Below are 21,589 nucleotides of genomic sequence, written 5' to 3'. Positions count from 1 at the left end.
ATGGAGGTAAACGGTACAACAATGCAACATCCTTTATGGTGGCATGGAATAATCAGCTTTTAGGGACTTATAGTCTCAAAAGAAAATGTATAATTGTTTCATTTAGGAAAACAGACTGTATATATAAATCTTACAGAAAACTATGAAACTATCTAGAACATAATATTTAGTCTTAATATGTAAGTGACATATTTTTAGGATTTCTTAAAAACAAGATTTCTGATTTCATTTCCAAGAAGTTGAATAAAAAAAAAGTCATTTAATAAAAATGATGTTGAGCTGGGTACGGTGCCTGTTATGGATTAAGAACTGGTGGTCTTAATGCCAGCAGAACTGGATCAGCACGGTGCTGAGCGTACATGTTTCACCTGAGGAAAGTTGCCAGCATAAACAGAGACGTGGACAAGAAGGAAGGCGTTAATGCACTGAGGCACTGAGGCACTGTGAGTTCTCCAGTTGCTGACTGAGCCATTGGTTCTCCCGGAGAAACTTTGATCCTCATATTGAGCATTGCTTCCTGGCTCTGGAGAGGAAGACGTGTGCTGTGTGGTCTCCAGGATGAACTGGTCATGCTGGCTTCCTGGCAGGTACCTGACTGTGCTTGTCAAGGGAGGAGTTCGGGGCCTCTGTTGACAGCGAGGATGGGTGTGGTGCTTTTCAGGACAGCCCTGGTCTTTGTTGTGTGTGGCTTCTCGGCGCCAGTGTAGAACCCTCACCCTACCAGCACAGACTTCATCCTGCTGGCACAGACTTCCTAGCTTCCACTGCTGACCTTTGGGCCTTCCCAGCATGGATCCATAAAAGAGACTGGCATGAGTTCTTCCTGTGGGCTCTGGACCTCCAGTTGGACTCGTGGGAGGCACTGTCATGAGCTCTGGGTCTTCATCTGGACTCATGTGGGACATTGCTGTGGGATTTAGGCCCTTGGCTAAATATTCTATGTCTTTGATGTTGTGGATAGATTTCCTGCAGTTTCTTCTGTTAACTCTGGGTGATGATCATAAAATAATATTATGAACTCCATGTCCTGATTCTGACTGTTCTCCTCACAGTCCCTGACTACAACATTGCCTATAATCCCAGGAAGATGGCAAGTCCAGCTTGGGCAACTCAAAAGAACCCTATCTCAAAAAACAGAACAGGGGTTGTATGAAGGCCCTGGATGCAATCTCCAATACAGACAAAATTAAAAAACAAAACAAAACAAAAAAAACCAAAAAACAAGACGCTGCCATCCTTCCCACAACGGTCTCCTTGGGCCTGCTCACACCTGCCACAGACTTCACTGCCTTCAACTTTTCTACAAGCTGACTGCCTGGTGAATTAACGAGCGGCTGGGAGGAGCCAGGGCCTCTTTCTGATCAACTTCCCAGCACCCACTTGTGTTACTTTATAACTTCACATCCTGTTCCTTAGCATTTGGGATTGAAGAACAGGAAATGAAGTTTTGTTATCTTTTGATGGTTGTTCCAGGAACACAATGGGGAGGGATGCTGGCATTAGTGAACAAGACCAGAAATGTGAAAGATTTTGGTAGCTCTGATGCCACCTAGATGTCACTGCTGATAAGTAGTTTCTACATTTTTGGGGTGAAGTTTATCTACTTAAGGATAAAGGATTCCTTAAAGAAACTGTTCCATGAACCAGTTTTGTTCTCTGCAGTGGAAAAACCTGACTGCTCTCACAGCAAACGCAGAGCTGCAGCACAGGCCATCGGTCTTACGAACAGAGCCAGCTGCTGCTGCAGCGGACAGAGGACAAGTGGCTAAGCAGACTGATTCTCATTCTTGGCTGCGGGTACCATGCGTGGATGGGCAACCTGATCTGCTAGTTTGGTTCTGATGGGTCACTTTTGTGTGATCCGGTGCATCCTAGTCTTAAGACACTGGTATTGTAGGACAACATCCATTAGGATTCAATGGTGCCTACTGCAAATGGGAATTAGTGGTTTTCACACTCTCCTGCTGATACGATTATTGCTGCTGAACACCTGGGTACTCTGCAAAAGTAAATCACTCAAGTACTTGTGAGCAAGGTGTTTGTATCTGAATATGGCCGGGCACTTAAAAGTTCATTGTGAAGTGCTTTTACAGATTTAAAAAATATCTGTTCATCAATAATGTAAGATTCTTTTTTCTTTTTTGGTACCAGGGATCGAACTCACAACCTCACATTTGCCAGGCAGGCAATTGTGCCACTGAGCTATGTCCCTGGCGCAATAATGTTAAGATTTTAATACCCCAAATTCCAAATCTTCATTTACAACAATTTTCAGTACATATCAAACAGAATAAATATTTAATTGCTATTACTTTATACTTAATTCTTATATCATTTGTTTGTTAACCTCTAATATATAAGATTCAAAATGTATTTCTTAAGCACTTTTTCGCCTTCATAAAAGTACATGAATGCAGACCAATGAATATTACAGGATCTTTTTCTTAATGTAGGTAGGGAGACAGATCAGTTAAACCTTTAGCATTCATTTTTAGTGCCAGTTGTCATGACAACCCAAACCTTATAAATGCAATGAAAAGGCAGTAAATGTGGAAACCTAAAAATATCCATTTCTTTGGGAAATAAGAGAATACCAGAGCCAAATGACTAAAATGCCAAGTGAAAAGGCTAATTATTTCAGCAATTTCAAGTCAGCTTTATAACACTTAAAAGGGACTGAACACAATATATATAGCATTTTGATAATCTCTGTTATGAAAGCTAATTGTTAAAATTTAAAAGCAGACTCAATTATCCCATATAATTATATTCTTTCACCATCCCAGAAACAATAACCAGTTCATCCTGGTCTTGTGGAGCTTCCACCAGTGAGAAATGCCCAGGCGTTAATCAGGACAGTACCCGAGGCAATGCATATGGTGCACGGACTCTCCATGGTCTGAGAGCTTCACCAGAAGGCTCAAGATCAGCTGGCCCCTCATAAACAGAACTCTGAGAGCTCTACCTAACCCCATGTCTGTCCTCAAAGGGTTTCAAGGAAACAAGAAACAGTACTGGAACAACGTGATGGATACCTTTATAAAACAGAACCACGATCTTCTGAAAGGCTTTCATGAAGTGGATGTTGTCGTAACAGTACTCCTGGACCTTCTGGAGGAGGATCAGCTCGGACTGGCCTTGGGAGCTGAACACAGCCAGCAGGGGCGCATATTGCTAGAACAGGTGGACAATAAATCCTGTTACTGGGGGAAGAGCTATGGTGCCAACACTGCTGAGATAAGAGCAGCCTCGAGGTGTGCTGGAAAATGCTGCGTTCAGGATTTCTTATCATACTGTGTCGGATCAAAATGAACTGCTTTCATCCCAGTGGATGCTTCTCATATTATCCACTAAAAGGAGATGAACCAGGAAGCTCCCCCTAAGGTAACCCACTGTGCCTCCCGTGTGCAGTGTCGGCCTTGCTGCCTTCTCCACGTCAGTGCTCTGGAAGAGCGGCCTCCTCCTTCGGGATGCCCCAGCCCTCACTGGCCACCTGTTTCTATTGTCCCCCTTATCTCACACGGCCCAGGCTTTCTCTCCCTGATGTGTGGGCCCTGCCTGCTTTGAGACCTACTCAGTTCAATGCTGTCTTCCAAGAAGCTTCCCTAAGCTACACAGCCTCAAAGCTGGCTCCTCCAGTCTCACAAACACTGACAGTCATTTTCCATGACTTTGATCTTGACTTCCTAGGGCCAATCAGATACTCAATACATTCTATTATGAATTTATGGTTTTCTAAGTTTTTGTCACATGCAACAGAAAGAAAATGAGTAATTTAGGTTGTATCTCCCTTTAATGTGCCTATCAAACATGAACTCATGGATTTTTCTGCAATTATTTTTACTAAAAACTCATTCTGAGATATTTTCCATGTTCCTATATCTGAAGCATATAAGGCAGCAGCAAATTGAGAAGGAAAACAGTACATTGTATATATTTAGCTTAATTCTGGGAAATCACAGGTGGGACCTAAATTGCTGCACCCAAGCTTTGTCTGTCTATTTTTTGAGACTGGGTCTCAGCTGCCCAGGCTGCTTGTGAATCTGTGATCCTCCTGCTTCAGCCTTCCAGGCGCTGGGATAACGTGTATACCCCCCACACCCAGCTCTTTCATGCTCTCAAGAGACACAATGGGCTCTTTTACCTTCAGGTGCTTAAGAGCTTGCTCAGCAACAAGTTCTTCCTTCTTGTTCCATTCCACAGCGTTCATGATACAGGTCCACAGAAGCCCGATCACAGCAGTTTCTGGGAGATCATTCCTCTTCATCTCTTCTTTAACATAAAGCACCACCTGTATTCAACAGACAGGTCAGAAAGCAACAGGGCATGGAGATATAGGTTCAGTACTCCGTTCACTTCCTCTTTCCTGACACATACTGTCAGATTATAAGAAGAGAGAAAAAGCATAATTCTTTCTCACACCAGCTTTATTTTTAGACCCAAAGCTGACAGCGTGTACTACGAGGACTTTGTTTCCTGAGTCCTGTTTTACATGGCGCAACCCCTTTGCAGCAGTCTAGGGACACGAGCCAGTTTGTCTCTCTTGGGGTTTCAGGTAGGCAAACACTTGTGAATTTGGATCTCAACTTTTAATTTCTTTCTTTTTTGGGGGAGAGGAGGTTTGGTACTGAAACATGAACCAGGGCCTTAACACAGAGCCACACCCCCATCCCTTTTAAAATTGTAAAAGCCTTGCTAAGTTGACCAGACTGGTCTCAAACTTGTGATTCTCCCACTTTAGCCTGAGTACTGGAATTACAGGTGTGTCCCAACATGACTGGCTGGTTTTAACTTCCTTGACTTTCGAAGGTCCATTCCCCACAGTTTATTCACCTCTGCTGATTTCCATGCCTCATTCTCAGGGAAAGTTAATTTGTAAATAAATTATAAGCACAAAGATAAGTCTCTTTATTTGATACTCATTGTCTTACTTTTTTCATTGTTGGGACTAAATCCCCAGAGGGTTCAGTCCACAGTCATCTGGCTCCAAGGCAGGGTGGTGTCCCAGAGGAGAAACAGCTCATGGTGTGGCAGGCAGGAGGCAGCAAACGGCAAGCAGCCAGCCTGCCTTTGCCTTTTATCCCACCCAGGCCACCAGCCTTTTGGTGGAATGTTCCTTTGATGGACTAAATTAATCCACTCAGACTATGTTCATTGCAAGCAGTGGACTAATTTAGAACCCCACATCCTCAACCCCAGTATTTCCCAACCTCAATCCAGCCAACTCCTCAAAGCATATGAGGCTTTGAGGAACATCAAGACACACACAATAACGCTCATCAATCCAGAAATACCCAGCAGGTTATTTTTGTCCTTTGAATTATCCATAAATGTGTAAACTTATTCTCAGTTCTACAAGTATGCAATATAGATCAGCCTAATAATGTATTATATTTACCTAGAATGCTGATTCTTTTTGAGATAAAAACACAGATTGAGTTTAGGACCTTAAATTGAGTAATAACCATGATGTATCTGAAGTATACTATTTGACAAGTAGTTTAACTTTAGTTTTTCTGTTACAGTTTTTAAAAATTCTTTTAAAATATTTTAGTTTACTAGTATAAGTGTACAGTACCCAATGTACAGTACATTCTTTAGGGGTAGTTGGCAAACATTCGTAATACCTTTTAATTCCTCTTTCCCCTTCCTCTCTCCCCCTCGTCTCTTGAGTCTCTTTCTTTTCTCTGTAGGTTTACAGTACATTTACATTCCTTCCGTGGAGTTGGTGCATGGACGTACCACATCCTAATTCTTTTTCTTCAGTCCTTATCCCTTCCCCTCTGAGAGTGAGCTACCTCCCTCCTTTCTATTATCTTTTATTTTCACTCTGGGTTTCTCATACAAGAGAAACCAGGTGATAGCTAAGCTTGTATTTCTGATTGTATTTTGCTTAACTCTATGGTCTAAGTGTATCCACTTTCCTACAAATGATTCAAGTTCATCTTTATGGCAGAGCAGGACTCCACCCTGTGGACGCTTCCTGTGCTCAGAAGCTTCCTGTGTTTAGTCACCCTAGGAGGGGACTGGACCATGAGGATGTGACACCAACAGTGGATGCATCTGCTAAGGAGTTCAGGGTGACACCTTTGCATGAAAAAGCATCATCATGGGTTTTGTTTTTCCTTCAGTTTCCCATTAAAGGTCAAGTACATGCTCTGGCTTGAAGAAAATTATCGAGTGTATTGCTGACCTCAAAGCCATGGGACCTGCTTCAACACTTCCATGTGCTGATGTTATCAACTGAAATTTTCCAGCCCTCAGCCTTGCAGGGCTTACAGCAGTGATGGCAAACCATTCAGCGATGAGTGCCCAAACTGCAACCCAAAACCCACTTAGTTATCGCCAAATGCCAACACTGCAATTAAACCTGAATCCTGAGGTCTTAGTTTAGTAAAAAAAACTGTTACTCAATGCTTGGCTCGTGTGCCAACAGACAGGGCTCTGTGTGCCTGCTGCAGCATGTGTGCCACAGGTTCACTACCACCAGCTTAGGGCACAGGAAGGTGGGGAAGGGAGGGGTTGAGGGATAAGCAAGAAAAGGAAAGGACTTATTCACAGAGCTTTGGGTTGCCATGTAAAAGGTCCTAAAAATTTAAATATAAAGTTATCTTCAATACTTAATAGACAGTCACTGCTACAGAACTACAGCTTTACAAACTATGCATATATATATATATATATATATATATATATATATATATATATATATAGACACACAGAGGCTGGGAGTATAGCTCAGTGCTAAAGGGTTTGCCTCATAAGCAAGCTCTGGATTTTCATTCCTAGCACCACAAAAAAGTAACCTGTGCACTCCTTTGTGCATCCAGTGATGCACAAAATACTCCATACTGATTGCAAACATGAATAAAACGTGTAACCTGATCAGACATCCTACAACAAAATAGAGAAATATATTATGGAGTATTCTAGTGGTAAGCATTCAGTCTATGTGTCAGGTGAAATATTCTGACAATCATAGCAGCCAGTTACGTAAGTCGTTTGTGTTGAAATAACCATTAATTTCTGGTGCACTCTACAATGTAATAAAATGGGGGATTCTGAGCCAACTCTTGGAGCTAATTTAAATGGCAGGAACAAGTTTACAGCAATGACGATCAGAGCAGTCTCTGTGAGCGGGGAAAGCTTGTGCTCCATGACCTACGCGCTAATTTCTTCCATTTTCCTATCACTGCTGGGATCACACAGCTGCCGCCCAGCGCTCTACCACTGCGAAACACCCCAGCCTTGCTTTGTGGCCGACTGGGGTCTCCCACCTCCTTGATCGGGCATTCCTGAGACAGCCGCTCTTGGAGTTCCTTCTGCAGCTCCTTCCTGGTGCCCAGGGACTGCTGGACTCTGAGGAAGTCAGAAAGTTCCTTGAGCCCTGCGTCAGTGAAGTACTTTGCAAAATGATCCACACTCTGCCTGTTAACAGGAAAGAGTTCCTGGAAGATGAAAAGAAAGAGGCTGTTACACAAGAAGCTATTCAAATTTCAGCAAGCATAAAGGGCAAAATTTTCATATTATAATAACACTGAAGATATATTTGGAAAAGAAGAAACAAAGGGTGGTTTTCAAAACAAATCTCCAGGATATGTCCTGCGTGGAACAACTTCTAAAGTGAAGCAGTCTTCTGAAGACAGAGAATGTTAAGCTACTCAGAAAAACTAGGTTCACTCACTCTAAGGTCCCAGTCCTATCAGTCCTTAGCTCTAAGCAATGGGGGCATGTATGAACATGGAACTAAAACTGCTGAATTATAGGTAAGTATGACAATTTTAAATAGTACTTGAGTTGTTTTAAATTTAAAACAATTGAAATCATGACATTTAGTTTTCCTAACTACAAGTGGATAGACAACAGTCAATTTCAGTAATCCTCAAATGATTGCAGATATTACAAAAACAATACTACTATCCTTTTAAGGAACTTTACTGTCATTCCGAGAAAATGTTGCCATTATTCTAAAACACTAGCTCAGGTGCCACAGAGAATTTTGTCCTTATCCATTATATTAAAGGTGTGGTTCTCAAAGTCACAGTGAGACCTAACCTAAAGTTGCCCTACCAATCTTCATAATTCAGATGGATTTTTTTTTTCCGCCAAAAGAGCAACACACCATTTCGTTCTCAGATTTTCACCTCATTTCATTTTACCCTACACAGCTTGGCAGAAGCTCAGCAACATTGAGTCATGATCTAATCGTGTATGAGTTCAACACCCAACTATGAAATTAAGACAATTTTCAAAGTTCTCACTTTCAAATTCCTAAAAAAGACTCCAACCTTATACTGGTTAGATGTGGCTATGTGGCGCTCATATAAGTCTAGGTGGAGAGATCTGTGATGGGTTTGCCAGAGGGCTGCTTTGCTGGGATTTAAAGTGCACTATTCTCTGTATTATCATCTTATAATTCTTCTTGACTCACATGTGTCAAACTATCAGAAGAGAGCTGTTGGGAAAAGCTACCAAATATAGTACACACTCTGTTAGAGCAAATATTTCATAGCAGACTAATTTTGTCACTAATATTTTCATCATCACTCAAAAGCTTCGAAATATGGGGGGGTTAATTTTATGGAGTTTCTTCTGTGAATCAAAAAGACTTGGTCCTTTCTATGTAACTGTATACAATAAAAATTTTTTCTACATGATAAGCTCAGCCTCAATAATGTTTAGCTGCTTGACCCACTTTATATGTCTAGAAATACTTAAGGACAGAGAACTGGCATCTGAGGTAATACTAATTTCATTCCTTGGTGCTGGCACTTGATACTGTGTTCAGGAAGAAAGACTGCGAAGTGTGATCCAAAGTTAGGTTCAGCGCAACACACATTCAGGCTTATTACCGATAGTTTCTAAACTATATCTAAAATCCTTATGAATGCTATAGTGTCCTAAAAATTATTATTTAGGCTAAGCTTAGCCAAAGCCAGTCTAAATCAAAACCATCATTCTGTGGCTTGGAACATGGTCTAAATTTGTTGGAAAAACCTATTTTGTTCTCAGTTTTTTGTTTTCTTTTTACGTTGAAGTACTAGGGCTTGAACCCAGGGCCTGACACATGCTGGGTGAGCGTTCTACCCCTCCGGCACATCCCCAGCCCTTCTTCTATTTTGGGACAGTGCCTCACTAAGTTGCTCAGGGCTGCTTTGAACTTGTGACCCTCTTCCCTGAGCTTCTTGAGGAGCTAGGATGATAGGATGTACCAGCACATCTGGCAACATAAAACCTTATTTTGGTACAAAGCTCTGTCATCTCATCACCAGATTAAGGTCGACCTGCTTTGCACTTGTTCCTGATTTGATTCCAATATAACAACCAAAGTGACTAAGAATCTAAAGCACATTATACACGCATTTTGCAAAGAATATCTCAAAAGCATCTGTCGCACTTGGAATGCACACCAGTGCCCGGACGACACGCGCTAGCTCCTGCTCTGAGCTCTCTACACTCTACTGTGGTCGGTCTCCAACTTGCCACATCTCAAGGCCTACACATTTTCTTTCATTTTATAGTCCACACTTCCTCACCATCTTCAAGTCCTCGCACAAATTACACAGGTCTTACTTGGTCCTGGAAAACTGCTTCCCATATTCTAATACCTTTCGATTGTCTCAATATCATTTTTTGACACCTTTTATTATAATGTACATTTCACTTGCCTATTTATAGTGCACTGCTCAGTCTCCCGGAATAGAGTGTATGCCCATAAGCAGGCGTCTGCTTGTTTGCTTCCTGTCAGTTCCCAGAAATAGTGTAGCACATAATATACTTGAAATTTACTTAATAAATAAAGGAAGACAGCAATTTCTTCAATTTCTTATACATTGTTCCCTTTTCAACTAAGAGGACAGTTTCTTCAATTCTCACTTCTCTATTAAATTTAAATTCTTTTATGCTATATTTGTAGGTGATTGCTAAAGTCTGGTAATATACTATTTTGCTAAAATGTAAATCAGAATAAAAAATAATTTTATTATATGTTTGCACAAAGTAGTTTATTTACTTATCTTTCCTAACTTTGGCTTTTATTTATAAGGATCTGCCCCCAATTCTACCAGAAGATATGTTCTAGAAGGGCAGTGCTGGGGATTAAACCCAGGACTTTGCACATGCCATGCTCAGCTCTACCACTGAGCCACATCCCTGGGGAACTTTTCTATCCTGTTCTATATGGGTGCCATCACTTCTAGGCTCATGCCTGGCACACAGCATGCAATCAACAAACATATACTAAATGAAAATTACTACTTCTAGCAGAAATTAATTAGAATCTAGGCTTTAAGTTTCTTTTTTCATCATAACTTAAAGACAAACTTCAAGAGACAAAGGAATTTTAAATGATAGAAAGTATCAGTATTTATATTGAAAATTATTTTCAGGTTCTCCTGAAGAAAAGTTTTATAACTAATCACTGGACTGGCACCCTTCCACACCAAAACACAGTGGAAGAGAAAAGCAGAGAATAGACAGTGAAGAGCAAATGGCAGGGGCATTTCATTTTAGACTCTGTCTTAAAATTGTAAAAGCAATTCCACTGGGATAAACCTTTGTCGTCTGCACAGCTGTTGCTTATACCAGGAAGAAATTGTAGGATGCAGACAGAAAGTATAAAAACAAAACAATTTTCTTAACTTTCTTTGAAAAATACCAAGGCAGAGAAATAAAAATATAATTAAGTAATTGTGATCATGGAAGTTTCAGACTATAATTTACCTGTCTGCTTTCTTCAATAGCCTATTTTCTCCAATCTTGTTTAAACCCTGATTTTGTTGCAAACTATTTAACATGCTTGAGATCACTGCTGCCCAAGATATTACAAGTATCTCGCTTAGTGGGACTGACAGAATTTTAGCCTCCTCAGTGCTGGGGATTATACTCAAGGTTCTGCACATGTTAGGGAATTTAAAAAACCAAACCAAACCAAACCAAGCCAAACCAAAACATATTAAAGCACTGGGTTTCCATAAAGTTATTGCTTACCAAAGGAAGTTTCAATTCTGATAAAATGTTAGCATCTTATCACAACTAACCTCCAGATCTGAGTGAAAGTCTTCCCATTCCCTGTGCTTCCCTGTCATCAGGCCATTTATTTACCAGCAATGAAAATGGAATCTAGTTTCTTTTGGCCAGTTATATAGAAATAAAGAAATGCTTTTCCAATTCAGGCTCAGGCTTCTAAATTATGCACCACATTACAGGAACTGCCATAGCCCTTGCAGGAGCATAATATTCTTTCTCTCTCTCATTTAATGTGAAAACACTTACAAGCAGCCTCTTGTCCAAGTTGGCTTTTCTCAAGGAAGAGGTAACAGAGTTGGCATCTTTTTCGGCCATCCAGGCTTTAAAAAGTTTGACAGCGAATGAGGCTGCAATGCCTGTTTTAAAAAATGAAGAAATTAACATTCCTCATAGAAACAAAATCACTTGGCAACATTTCTTACTGGGTTTCCTAAGATGGGCCAATAACTTAAGTCTTGATAGAAATGGAAAATGGACAGACCTATAGGTACAGTTTTTTCTTCACATTATTACAAATGGAATATCTTATGAGAAAGAAAAAAATTAAAATACTTTTCAAAGCTTACTCTCTGACATGAAGCTGGTAGAGCTTAATTACTTTATGTGTTTATTTTTACTTGATCAAAAACCTGTTTGAAACCCAGTGTCTTCAGTCCTCTGTGCCACCCTGTGCTTCATCGGGATTTCACGTTTGTGACGGTGATCATCTCTTCAGGTGATCACCGCTTTCTGAGTGATGCACCATCTGAGCGGCTTTCTGAGCAGCACCATCGCAGATGGCAAGACTAAATGCCTACCAGAAGGCAGCAAAAAAGGAGCCCAGAGGAAAGCAGTTGATCCGTTTGCTATGAAATGTTAGTATAACAGAAAAGCATTTTCTCTTTTCAGTATCAGAAACACTTAAAAACTCCAAGCACAGAAGTCAGATAACCAAAATGGCACCTGATGGCCTTACAGTCCTTGCGTTTGAAATGAAACCTGTTCACCTAAAGAACAATGAAGGTGCATTTAGAAAATTCACACTGATTATTGTGGATATTCAAGGCAAAACCCACTTGACTAACTGCCATGGGATGGATCTCAGCCGTGACAAAGTGTGTCCTTGTGGGGGAAAAGAAAAGGCAGACCACGATTGAAGCTCGTCTTGATGTCAAGACTACCAATAGTTATTTGCTTTTTTGTTCTGTGTAGGTTTTACTAAAAAGTAAAAATCATGACTATCAGATACAGAAGATTTCTTATGCTTAGCACCAATAGGTCTACCAAATCCAGAAGCTGATGGAAATCATGGCCCAAGAGATTCAGACAAGTGGCTTGAAAAAAGCGGTCAACAACTAGATTCCAGACAGCACTGGCAAAGACACAGAGGCTTGCTAGACTCTCTGTCTCTTTGTAATGTTTTCATTAGAAAATCACAAATATGGAAGCAGCCCGAATTTACACTTGGAAAACTCATGGAGCTTTTTGGTGAAGACAGCAGTCTGGAAAAGCTGCTGGTACTAATGTCAAATAAGCTGACAGCTACAAACCACCAGTCTAAGAATCTGTTTAATATTCAGATTTTTATAGTGACAAATAAAAAGTCCTATTTCTGACAATGAGCAAACCAAAAAACCAAACAGCACAATAAAAACCATGAGACACAAAACTGTAATGTCAACTAGTATGCTGCTGACAAGATTAATAGTGGCAGAAATATAGCTGTGATGTACACGCATCAATGACTTTGTTTCTCTTTTAGAAAAAAGTATTTAAGCATATTCATAAGCTGAACTATAAACAAGGCCCTTCAAAATAAACCCTTTTCGAATTTATTTCCCCCTCAGTCCTGGAGATTGAACCTGGGGCCTTCGCACTGAACTACATTCCAGCCCTTTTAAAAACTCCTCAGTAAGCACTCTGCATTGCAGAGTGCAGCACTTGGTGAGAATCTTGGGAAATTTCTTTGTAGTCATTCTTCCAGCGAATGGAAGCATTCTATCCCCTTGACCATTTGCAAGTAATTTCTTCACTTCTATTCCTAAATAGGAAACAAGAGTTTAAATCGCTAGTTTCTCAAGATGGTGCGAGGCAAAACAGTGTGTCACAGGTTCTACATGTCATTTCCACAGCAAACCTTTCCTCCTCTCAACATTTAACTTTAAAAAATTCTACACAGAAAAGTCAAACAAATTGAGCAATATATAGAATATATATATATATATATATATATATATATATATATGTGTGTGTGTATGTATATGTATATGTATATAGTGAACAACTATTAATGTTTTGCTATAGTAACTTTATCACTTAGGAGAGCAATTATGTTTAGCAGCTAGGATAATGTTCAAGATTTAAATTTTACCTTTTGCATCCTGGTTAATAATAAGAAAGAAAACTGAAGTACCAGAGATTTCCTCAAATGCCCTAAGATTAACAGTCTAATGCTAATTACAGAAAATGGACTGTCATAAATATGAACCATTCAGCCAACTGGTGGGGTAAATCCAAGCAATCTGGGAGGCCAGACTCAAGCACAGTCTGGGTAACTTGTTGATGTTGCAAGACCAGGTCTCAAAATAAAAAGAATAAAAGGAGCTAGGGATGTAGCTCAGCGAGAACACCATGGGTTCAATCTACAGTATGGGCAGAGGGGTATTTAAGCCAAACACTGTAGAGAATCACTGAATAATGCAGAAGATTCTTAATTGACTTTATTTTTTCCCAGGTAACTATGAGAAAACTATAACCTTTTCACCATGGGGAATGAATGAGGCTAGGTCTTCATGTGTGTAGGAGGAAAACTTTTAAGTGCTCAGAATTAACAGATGTTCTCACAAAAGTTACATTAGTTTATTTTTTAGTAAAAAATAACTGTTTTGCGTTACATTTTAATTTGAATATCATTATCCTCCTCCAAGAAAACAGCTCACTTTTTGTTTTATTTTGTTAGCAAATCATTGCATGCATGCCTGTTCAGTTCTCAGGAAAGCCATTTTCTGCAGCAGGCATTGACTTCTTTCTAAAAATACTTAATGTCTTTAAGACAATGAAGCTCTCAAGTGTGATCAAAATGAGCACCTGAAAATGTTTCCCTAATGTTTCCATCTTAGGTGGAAAGTGTTAAAAGAGTGGCCATGTGAGGTGGGATGTTTTTTAATCTGACATTTTTGATTGTTACATTTTTTCTTCAGAACTTTTATAGGTACATGTTTGCAATCCAAGCAATTTACAAACCTCTTAGGGAGTGGTTACACGTTTGATGGTTACCTCAAATGGGAGTCAGTGCTACAGGCACCTAAGTACAAAAAGATTAAACACTGTACAAAGCACAGGGCATTAATGGTGGAGGAACTCTCCCAGCAAAGTGTAGGAGGAGCATCTTTGTTGAAAGAAATGGTTTGGACCTGACTGATTTTACTGTATTCCACCTAGGCACTGAGATTTTGTTTGTTTCTTTGCTTGATTTTGGTGACACTGGGGATAGAATCCCAGTCCTATGCATCCTAAGCAAGCACTGTACTGCTGAGCTAAATCTATCTTTTCTATTTTCAGACAGTGTCCCTAAACTGCTCAGGCTGGCCTCAAACTCCCTCAGCCTCCCAAGTAGCTGGGATTACAGGTATACACTGAATTGTAAGATTTTAGTTTTAAGATTATAAACAAAGACTTCAGTCTCTGTATAGTTGTGCACATTTTTCCTAGTTTCTCACTGTGAACCGTATACTGTATTATTTACAGGTTGCCCCTGCTCACCCACGGAGAAGGCAGGAGACAATGCTAAGGAAAGGTAGCGGTGCTTTTCTGTCTCTGACTCTCCTTTCTCTTTACATCTGATAGGTGAGAGCGGCACTGAGCGCTGTACCTTCTTTGACTAAGCTGTCCGTGAAGAGGCTGGTGAGGATGGTGGCGGGAAGGGTGCCATTACCCAGCAGGATCCCAGACAGCATCGCCAACTTTGTCTGCTCCGTTTCGGAAAAGGCTTTAAGGAAGAGGAGAAGCTGTGGGTCAAACAAAAGAAACCATGTCTATATAGCAAAGGACCAAAGGAGGAGAGCAACACGCAGAACGCACATCAATGCCAGGTGGCACCCACGCGCGGGGCATGCGCAGGGCAGAGGCACACACGGGAACCGCACACGTTCAATGATAAACGCGTGCAAGTGAAGTGATGCAGTAAGACGTAGACCTTTCCTCGATGTTCACTTACACATAGCTGTAAATACGGAAACAGATGTGAGGAACACTGTGTATTTACATTTCGCCACATATGTGGGCTGATGAAAAACATGATGAATGTTTAAATTTTAAAAAAACTCTTATAGTCAAACACATTGCAAAGTACAACGGGGTGTGTTACAACCAAGGGAGAGAATTTTCAGGGTGCTTAATGGCAATATATCTTTCATGGTAATAAATTGTAAAAATATTTAAACATTTACCTAATTTTTTAATCGTAGCACACACATGAAAAAGGGTAAGAATACATAATGAACATAATGATTTCTGCAAGAAACATTTTTCAATTATGGTGATACTTCCCTCCTTGACATGCACTTTTTTTTTTTTTTTTGAGAAATAACAAAACACTCATGATGAGAAAACAAAACAAGGCCAAAACCACCGTCACCAACACCACCAAAACCACAAAGAACCTATGCATGTTTTTGACATTTAAAATTCACTTTTCCTGGCATTTAACAGTGTTCAGAGTAAGAATGTTGAAAGAGGATAGGATTTTCTAAGTCCCTGATTTTTTAAAATACTTAAATCCAAAACACACCACTTCCAGGATTGCGGAAGGCATGAGATAAAGCAAGTGCTGAACGGGCTGCAGAGTCCTGGGAGCGGGCTAGAAACAGCAATTTCGGCAGGGGGGTGGGAAGGTGTTGCTTGAGGCTTTGGGGTTCCTGCTCCAACCTTTTGCCCTAATAGTAAAGCAAATTGAAAAAGACGAAGCTCTAGAATGTTTGAATGGCAGTCAAAAGTGAATGGGCTTGTGGGTTGCCCTCGTTTTCCCTAACTCTCCTCCGCTATGTACTTGACTATGTGCTAGGCATCTTCTCCATTCTATCACTTCTTAGGCATGGTACCAAGTTCTCCTGGGACTATTATTACTCAAAAAGGAATCTGCTGGTTTTTTTTTTTTTTATCATCTGGCACCAATGAAAAATAACCAGCATAAATACAAACTTAAGTACTTATATGTTAATGAGATGATTTTTCCAATAACTCTGTGAGGTTGATAGGGTAGTATTAATTTACTATTCCCCAATAGTTGAAGAGTTACGGTGTCACAGGAAAGTTATGTGACTGTACGTTATGAGTATGTGGCAGAACGAGGATGAAGACAGTGTTATGACACAGTTTGAATGGCCTCCACGGATTCGTGTGTTGAGATGTAATTCCCATTGTGAGGTATTAAGAGGGCAGGAACTTACTGCAACTGTCATGAGTAGGGGGCCCTTGGGAAGTATCAGGATTTGACAGTCATGAGTGACTCCCGGTAGCTTGACAGGAAGAGGGAAAAGAGACCAGGAGCTACACATGTACATATGCGCCCGCAGCTCCTGCCAAGAGATGCTCCGAGCAACCACACGACTCCACCAGGAAAAAGACCACTACTCAGCCTCAGACTGGCAGAACAATGACCCAAAATAAACTTATTTTCCTCATAACTCACCGTCTATCTTATTGTGCTAATGGCGACAGAAAATAGAATAATATAAACAGTTGCGATTTATAAAGTCAAGAAAACAGGAACCAAGAAATTACCTTGATCAAGGTCAAACTACTAATTTGTTGCTCTGCATCTTGCTTTTCTTTTTTTCCAAGACAGCATCTCACTCTGCAGTTCCAGGTGGGCTTGACCTCACAGCAATCCTCCTGCCTCAGGCTCCCAAGTGGTGGGATTACACATATGGGGCCACCACACCTCTCCCTTAATTTACTACAGGAACTTCTTATGGATTCTTATAGCTATGCCTCAATCTTACTGCATGATGTTCTTTCTAACATGTGGATGGTTTAGAACCAGCATCCCAATAATGAACATTTAAGTTACACATACTGCTCTTGAATATCTGGACTCTCCAGTTTTTGATTTAAGCTCTGTAAAACTATTCCTATTAAACAAAGCACTCTCCCACATTAATATTAATGAAAAAGCCCAGGGTAATCACATACTTATTCCTTTAGCAGTTAGCTAATACTCAGTCATGCTAAATCACTTATTCGACAAGCTTTTATTTTACGTCCCTAGCACTCCTGAGTACTTGAAAAGGCAGGAATTACATTTGAATGTTACCTTTTTCATTTCATCTTCAAATGCCTTTTCCAAATACTTGTATCTCCTGATGAGTTTATTGAAGACCTAAACATAAAATTAAAAAAATACTATGTAAAAAATTTAAAAATCCAGACGTTTATAAACTCATCTTAATTACCCCATAGGTCTGTAATAATAAGGTAAAACATATTCATCTAGAGATATGAAAGTTGTAAGCATTGTAAAGCTGTTCCTATAACCTAGGGAAAAAATAAAATCAAGAGTACCTAAAAGATAAAACAAATTCATTCAAGAAAAGAACAAGTACAGAAGTCAAAAATAATGCTGAAGACACTAAGAATGAATAGGATTTTTATGTGTGAGACACGGACAATAATTAAACGAAGGGGTTCTAACTACGTGGGTTAGACAAGGATGAGCTGAGTGCGCAGAGTTCAGGCAGGTTATACACTACGTGGGCGACAGACATGTTTTTCATAGACCAGCAAAAATTATGAGAATGGACTAGCAATAAAAAAGATTTCTGGCCTCCTTCCTAGGCTTTGCCGCTGTGTCAGTTAAACTCTAGACTGCCTGAAAGTGCAATGTTTTTATTTAAAAATGCATCTTGTAAATATTGTAAATACTGTTAACACCTATGGAAATGCTCTCTGAATATATTTCCTTTCTCTATTCACGGTGAACTACTCTTACAAATTTTGGTGTACTTCTTAATGTAATTAAGATGGAGCTCAAAAGTAAAAAATCATACTAGCCCATTAAGGGAAAAGAACAGTGAAGTAGGCAGGGGATTGATATGCAGTATGAAAACACACTATATTCAAATCCTACACATTCTGATTTCCAACCCCACTACAGCTCACCTGCTCCTTAATGTGCTTATTAATAGGAAAAATAATTCTGTTTATCCAAGAATGATAATCTAAATAACAAGTAAATGTCTATGCAGGAGAAAAGTCATTTTATAAAAGCATTTTCCAGTGAGCTAACGGCTTACAATATTTATCTCCCCTCAAATATCCTTTCCATTTAAGTAATCTCTCTCTGCTCAAGAGCATCATTCACTAGGTTTTTCTGTCAATCTGTAAGTATTCCATGATTTTTAAAACTCAAGCAAGGTATCAAATTACTTTCTCCTTCCAATATCCACAATCCAAATGAAAAATAAAATCACTTGTTAAAAGAAACCATTCAATGTAGATATAATGAAAAGACAAACTTCATACACCTTATTTATGGAAATAGCTGTACTGATTCTTTTCCTCTAGGTCTTCTTTACTTTCCTTCCAGTAGAATTCAGATAATGAATAATATACCTTGTATCTGTATTGACTTCACTGTGAAAAAATTCTATGGGGTGAGGGGATATAGCTCAGCAGCATGGTGCCTGCCTGGCATGAAGTCCTGAGTTCAATTCCCAGTAGCAAAATTCAAAAACAAAACAAAACTTTACTAACATTCTATGGGGAAGGGAAGAGGCACTATTATTTGGTAGACAAGGAATGGTTACCAGGTATACAGATTCAGAATCCGAATTTAGAAACTGTGATACCTTGTGGACTGCCTGTATCTCATTTACAAACATCAGCTTTTGAAGTGAGGATACTTACTCCGTGTATTTCTTCTCACTGTGTTTATATTCATTATATAGCAGAAACAATGATGTTTAGAGGGACTAAAATCTGGCCCTCTTGGTTCTGTCTACTTAACTTTCTGTACCATGTAAAAGTGTTTCTCTGAGCACAGCAGCATATACCTACCATCTTGCACTTGGGAGGCTGGGGCAGGACTGTTTCGTGTTTGAGGCTAGCCTGAATTACATGCAGTGAGATGCTGTCTCTAAAGGCACATGCCTTTATTTTTATGTTGTATATTTCTTAAATATAAAAAGGGAAAGGAAATTTTTGCTAAAATAACATGTGATTAAAAATAATGTTTGAAGTTTAAATTGTTAATGACCTATATCCTGAAAGACTTCACTTCATATGCCTTGCACATTTTAATAATTAAAAAAAGATACGGTCTTTGTAGTCTTATCCCTTAGCTGTGGCTAATTCCTACAGCCTTTCCCAATTTGTACCAAGGAGGATAGCAGTAAGATTTGTGACCCTAGAACTTGCTCATTTAGTGGTTTAGCTGAGAGTAACTGACATTTAAGAAGAGGAACATGCCCACTCCACTCCTGCTGGCTGCAACACACTTATGCTGAGCCTTAAAAGGTAAGGCCCAACAGGGCGCTCTGTTTACATTCTCATCACTTTCAGCCCTTTATTAGGATCAGGGACAACCCAACTTTTACCAAGCAAATAAACACAAAATGGTCTGATTTTAGTAAGAATTTCTTTAGCACCATTGAGTTCAAACATGTTTTCATATGTTCAGGGTAGGGCAAGGATGCTGCTTCTTTTGAAATGCCTGTAGGTGGGGCTGGGGATTTAGCTCAGCGGCATAAACACCTGCCTTGCAAGCAGGCGGTCATGAGTTCGATCCCCGGTACTGATAAAAAATGAAAAAGACAAAAAAAAAAAAAAAAAAAAAAAAAGAAATACCTGTATGTATCTGCTTCTAATAGTTTGTCTTTTTAAGTTACTGACTTGCAGTTTTCATTTAATCTGGATATGAACGTTTTATAGAACTAATGCAATGCAAATATCCTCTTGCCTTTTTCGTAACTATATGGTAATCATTACTAATACCAACGGTCACGTTTTACTTAGTCTTGATATTCTGTTGTTTGCTTTCTTGGGTATCACTGCCAATATCATAATGACTGTTATTGTAGATGTCATTTCACACATGTAAGCATAGCTACAGGATGGTTTCCGAACTGAAACTGCTGGGTCAATGGGAACGTGCACGTGTCTTGAAAAACATTACAGAGACAACCAGCTTACACTCCCACCGGCTAATGCTTTGTATACCTGGTACTCTAAATCCCTGACCAGCATGTGGTTTAAAAACTTTTTATCATGTTGCAAGCCAGCTGTCTTATTATGAATGTAACTGAGTGTCTTTCCAAGTGTTTAAGAACATCCATATTATAAATGAATTTGTTTTCCTCAATACTGTTCAAAGGCTTCCCCGCTTCCAAAATGATGACAACCTCTGAATGCCAGGCTCTACCTGAGCATAGTTTCGGATGGTTTCATGATCTTCATTTGCTGAAAACACACAGTGGTTGGTCATCTTGGTCTTGTCACCATCATCTATGCGTGTTCCTCCCGGGGCTGAAAGGAGAAAATTAGTGCAATACTGAAAAGAGAAAAACATTTGAAGAACACAGCAATTCCTGCACATAAAGGAAAACCAGAGATGTAAACTGTGAGTCTCACGAAATTCCTTAGAATGTTCCTGTGTAAATAGACAAACGTTGCTGTGTACTGATGTTTCCAGTGTAATACAAACTGGTTGCTCCATTTCATATGCTAAGCGCAGCATCTAACACTGTTGTTCCATGGTCTCCATCTGCTCTAGCCTATCACCATGAATCTGGTCATTTCCAAATTCCGTCTCTAACCAAGGGAGCCAAATAGCAACCTTTCATTCAGCAAATTCAATTCAGTCTCAGCACAATTCCTGATGTTACTCATGTTAGGATACAGTTTTTAGGGTTTGATAATTTGTCAGATTCTGCTTCACCTAACTATGGGACTGGTGAAATCTGACACTAATAGACCTCTCTGGCCTTTACTCAGGTATGTATTAAAACTGTTCTTTCTTAACTAACCTAATTATCCACGAGCTATTGAACAGTACGTACTCTGCCGTTTGTATCTGATCACCCAACAGGTGTACTGCTAGATATTTTATTCTCTCTTATCTTTTTTCCTCATGGACTAAATTGACTAGAACCAGAATGGCTTTTTCTCTACAATTCAACTTTCCATATTCAAGGGCTTCACCTCCAAGTTTCAGCGGTGGACATTATAAGCACTGATTGATTAGAAGGGCAGAAACAGAACATCAGGTACTTTTGTTTTCTCATTCTATTTCATTGTAGTGTAGAAATTTTGAGCAGGTCAAGACAGAATAATATCTTTCATATGCTTAACAAGTACTTATAGCATATATACTTATACTAGCTACCTTGGTAGGCACACAGATACAACAATGATCAAAGCTGGAGAGACATGTTACCTTCTTACCAGCCACTTTTTATTTGTGAATTTAAGTATATGGCTGCCTTGATTTAACTTGTCAAGGCAGATCTTCAGATGAAAAGGGCTGTATCCAGCCACCTTTGCCAAAGACAGAGGCAGAGGAGGATTCAACTGTGCTACACTTTCT

The 21,589-nt window shown here is 39.6% G+C and overlaps 1 protein-coding gene across 3 annotated transcripts in view; it reads right to left on the bottom strand.

Annotated features, from left to right (window-relative positions):
* The window catches only part of Bzw2 (basic leucine zipper and W2 domains 2), a 52,183-nt gene that overhangs the window by 5,129 nt on the left and 25,465 nt on the right, over positions 1-21,589 (bottom strand). For all 3 annotated transcript variants that reach the window (XM_063239066.1, XM_063239067.1, XM_063239071.1), the window contains exons 4-10: positions 20,426-20,529; positions 17,321-17,386; positions 14,879-15,014; positions 11,275-11,384; positions 7,278-7,448; positions 4,145-4,291; positions 3,036-3,174 (exon numbers count right to left, since the gene is read on the bottom strand). In XM_063239066.1, the coding sequence (XP_063095136.1) occupies positions 3,036-3,174; positions 4,145-4,291; positions 7,278-7,448; positions 11,275-11,384; positions 14,879-15,014; positions 17,321-17,386; positions 20,426-20,529 (873 nt within the window). The remainder of the gene's footprint in view (positions 1-3,035; positions 3,175-4,144; positions 4,292-7,277; positions 7,449-11,274; positions 11,385-14,878; positions 15,015-17,320; positions 17,387-20,425; positions 20,530-21,589) is intronic.

Source organism: Cavia porcellus, unplaced genomic scaffold (assembly GCF_034190915.1).
Source record: "Cavia porcellus strain 051 isolate PalLab524CR breed Dunkin Hartley unplaced genomic scaffold, mCavPor4.1 scaffold_2, whole genome shotgun sequence".
Lineage (NCBI taxonomy): Eukaryota > Metazoa > Chordata > Mammalia > Rodentia > Caviidae > Cavia > Cavia porcellus.
The sequence above is the reverse complement of the archived record's forward strand: the minus strand, read 5'-3'. Positions and strand labels throughout refer to the sequence as shown.